The sequence below is a fragment of the Physella acuta genome, unplaced genomic scaffold, assembly GCF_028476545.2.
Source record: "Physella acuta isolate Inbredline_101_S28 unplaced genomic scaffold, ASM2847654v3 ptg001804l, whole genome shotgun sequence".
Lineage (NCBI taxonomy): Eukaryota > Metazoa > Mollusca > Gastropoda > Physidae > Physella > Physella acuta.
Window position 1 is genome coordinate 7,342 of NW_026733314.1, and position 3,869 is coordinate 11,210.

The 3,869-nt window shown below is 49.4% G+C and overlaps 1 protein-coding gene across 2 annotated transcripts; it reads right to left on the reverse strand.

Annotated features, from left to right (window-relative positions):
• Positions 1-315: 315 nt before the first annotated feature.
• On the reverse strand, positions 316-3,604 carry LOC131930570 (toll-like receptor 4). 2 transcript variants are annotated; one of them, XM_059287110.1, is made up of 2 exons: positions 1,996-3,604; positions 316-1,815 (listed from the first exon to the last, which is right to left on the reverse strand). In XM_059287110.1, the coding sequence occupies exons 1-2, from the start codon at positions 3,544-3,546 to the stop codon at positions 451-453; spliced, it is 2,916 nt and encodes a 971-aa protein (XP_059143093.1). In that variant the 5' UTR covers positions 3,547-3,604; the 3' UTR covers positions 316-450. The 2 variants fall into 2 exon arrangements, with proteins under 2 accessions (XP_059143093.1, XP_059143092.1); XM_059287109.1 differs by having other exon boundaries at positions 316-3,604.
• Between the last annotated feature and the right edge of the window lie 265 nt (positions 3,605-3,869).

Here is a 3,869-nt window from a genome sequence, read left to right on the forward strand (position 1 = left end):
CTGTAGGTAAACCCGTGTCCTGATATTTATGATCCAAACGCAGGCATTATTTACATTTAAATAACTGATTTTTAGAAAAGAAGGTCACGCGTCTAAGAACATATGATTGGTAACGTGTTGGTGAAATCCTTCTAATATATTTCGTCAAACTTTCTACTATCCCCGCGGCAACGCGCGGGGGTCGGGTACGCTAGTATATATATATTACTAACGAGAAGGAGTCACATTTTAAAGGAGCAATTAAAAATCCATTAACTTAATATTTATGACATCACTTATGACGAAAAATAAATCAACAGTCATTGAACAGCTCCATTTATATTTATTTATTGCACACAAAAAATACAAGGAAAGATTGTTTACACTAGCTGACACAGCGACACTGTTTTAAACTTTAGGAGACTGGCACAATCACAATCACAGCATGGCGCCACAAACTTTAGGAGACAATCACTGCTCCCCAGCCTGGTGCCCTATAGTCTGAGAGAACGAGTCCCAAAAGGCGGCCTTGACGTCGTTGTTGCAGTCTGCTGGAGGGTACTCGCTGAAGTCATTAGCTGTGTAGACCTTCAGAAGCTCCCGCGGGAGATCTTCTGCAGACACGTCCTTGTATGTTAGAAGGTGAAGGACTTTCCGCTTGCTCTGCGCATGCTCAACGAGTGCCATCTGCACGGAGTACTCCGTCCACTCCCCCTCCCAGAAGTCCCGTGAGATGACGGCGACCGTCAGTCTGCTGCTGCTGATGGCGCTCGTGATGTTGCAGGGGATAAATGAACCAATCAGAAAGTCCCGATCTTCTAAACACAGCTTGTGACCCCGCTTAACCTCCAGCTCCTGCAGGCATTCACCAAACACAAAGCTGACGTCAGCTGTTGAGTACACAATGTAAGCGTCGAACTTGAAGCGGGCCGGCTCAAGCCTGGGCCTGAACCCGTACACTCTGGCAATGATGACACTGCGCATGTAATACAGCCACCAACGCTTCTTGAAGATCACGATCGAGCTGAAGATGAAGAAAAGAAAGGCGGCGGTGAAAGATGTGATGACGAAAATATATTTCTGGGATAAGCACAGTTTCTGAAGAGTGTGGAACTTCTGGGAGGCATTTCCAATGTAAGATTGTCTCTTCTCCTGATCCAGGCAGTACAAGTAATCTCTGTGTAAGATTCGAACGTTGGTCATCGCCAGCCATCTTAGAACATCCAGGCCGTCACACGTACACGGAAGTGGATTTGAACTCAAATCGAGGCTCACGCTGTGGTTCAAAGCTATCTGGTCAAGGTCATCCCGCATCCGTTGACCGATCCAAGAAATAGAATTTCTACTGAGGTCCAGGAGCAGCAGGTGTTTCATGTGTGCCAGACGAATGTTGATGGAGTGGATGTCGTTGTAGGAGAGGGTGAGGACCTGCAAGCTGACCAGGCCCTGGAAGACCTTCTCTGGCAGGTCCTGCAGTCGGTTGTTTGACAGGTCCAGGTGTTTGACCTTTTGGCCGCGAGACAACTTCTCACCTTGAATGTCTGCAGCCAAGTCGTGACCCAGATAGTTCCCGCTTGCTAACAAAGTTACAAGCGAGTTTTGAACGTTCAGGAAGGTCTGGCTCAAAGATTGGCAAAAGTTGTTGGATAGGTCCGCCACTTGGACTCTGGACTCCAGTTTTTTAGATCCCCATTGAGTAAAGAAAGTGTTTGAAATGTTGAGGATCTTGAGGTTCCCCAGCTTGAGACGTTTTTTTCTCCCCCCGCTGAAAGCCTCGCTACCAAAGTGGAATGAGTGGACAGCAGAATATTCCTGTAGACCAGTGGGCAAGTTGACCTGCGGGTTGGCACTAATGGGCAAGTTGACCTGCGGGTTGGCACTAATGGGCAAGTTGACCTGCGGGTTGGCACTAATGGGCAAGTTGACCTGCGGGTTGGCACTAATGGGCAAGTTGACCTGCGGGTTGGCACTAATGGGCAAGTTGACCTGCGGGTTGGCACTAATGGGCAAGTTGACCTGCGGGTTGGCACTCACATCCAGCCCGAATTGTGAATCATCGCTGCGATCATCTTCTTCTCCCCCCATCCCACCGGAAGTGCCCGAGCATTGTTCCGGTGCAGCAGCACCAGCCACCCCGTGGTACACCACCGTGTCCTGCATGTCCTCTCGCAGGCTGACCAGGTTGGGCAGGAGCTCTGGCCCGGCCTTGGGCTTGTGGGTGGCCAGGAGTGACCGGCCATGCGTCAGAAGGTTGCCGCTAACGCTGAGGACTTTGATGGATGTCGGCAGCAGACGTAGAAAGCCGTGGGTTAGGAAGGAGACGCCGTTGTTCTCCAGGTACAGCTCCTCCAGGTGCGTCATGTCCCTGAGACCAGCAGCCTCCTGTTGCGACAGGTATGCGCACGCGTCCATGTGACCTGCGCGAATTTTGCTCAAGGTCAGCGAGCGGACAGATGCGTTCTTTAAGCCACCTAGACCTTGGAATATTCGACCTAAAGAAAGATTGATTAGCGTCAAGTTTATTTTTTCTAGGTCAATATTTTTGTCGAACGCCTCCTCAGAAATATTGGACAGCGGACATCCTTCTATGTGAATTGATCTTAACTGCGGCAGATCATGAAAAAAAGATTTGGACAGTATTTTAATGCTGCACAGTCCGTCCACGCCAAGCAGCAGTGACGTCAGTTTGTCCAGGTGACGCAAGCTGGTGTTGACAAAGCTGTGATCGGAGCCGTCTAGACTCAGCTCCCGCAGCTGTGTCAACACGGCTAGAGCCGCTAGCGGGTAGGTGTTGCTGGGGTACAGGTGCTGGGCGTACAGGACCTCCAGCTGTTGTAACGGCTGGAATATACGCGGGTGGAATCTGTTGTAGCCGTAGGTGAAGTTGTTGTTGTGGCCCAGCCGGAGGACGCGCAGCTGGGGCACTGGGTCGAAGACGCCGAGCCCGAGGCTGTGAAGTCTGTTGTAGGACAGGTCCAGCTGTCTTAGGCTGGCCGCTCCGTGCAGCGTCCGATTACCCAAGTATACCAGCTCGTTCTGCTGCAGGTTCAAGGTCGTCAGCTGGGGGAAGCACCAGAGGGCGCCATCGTCAATTGTGCTGATTTTGTTTGACGAAAGGTCAAGGGCACTGACGCTGACCTTGCATTGGATGGCGTTACTTGTGTTTGATAGCCTTGACATTTTGTTATTGGAGAGGTCAAGGTAGCCCAGGTACTTGTATTCAAGTAAGGACGTGACCTTGAAGGCTGTGATGTCGCACGAGGAGAGAACTAGACGTGTGGTTCTGTCGGGGAGGCCCAGGGGTACAGTGCCCAGCGCTAGGGTAGAGCAGTCGGCGCTAATGGACAGGTTGGCCAAATGGTGACACTTGCATGGCTCACACCGGAAGTAGTCGATGGGCGGGTGTGCACCCCATCCTGCCCCTGTTGGGGGTGATGTACTGTAGCTGTGACTACCCAGGGTATCGGAGAAGTTTGTACCGGCCTCAGAGAGTTCTGATTCTGTACTGCTAGACGCGGCTTGGATGGTGGCCGTCAGCAGAAGAAAGAAATGCCAGGAAAGATCCATTTGTTTAGCACTGGCTTCTGCCTAGCTGGCCACAGTCTTTAGTAATTAGAATGGATGTAATCTCCTTTGCATAAGAGAAAATATTTTAGGTTTTATTAGTAAAACGCACACTAGCAATCACACAGTAGCACCCGCACAGTTATAGTCACACTTCATTCATATATATATATATATATATATATATATATATATATATATATATATATATTATATATATATACATTCATACACATACACTTACAGTTACATTTACATATGTATGTGGGTCGCTTCTTACATTTTAGTAAAGGTATTCAATACATAACATAGAGACAGAAACGCTT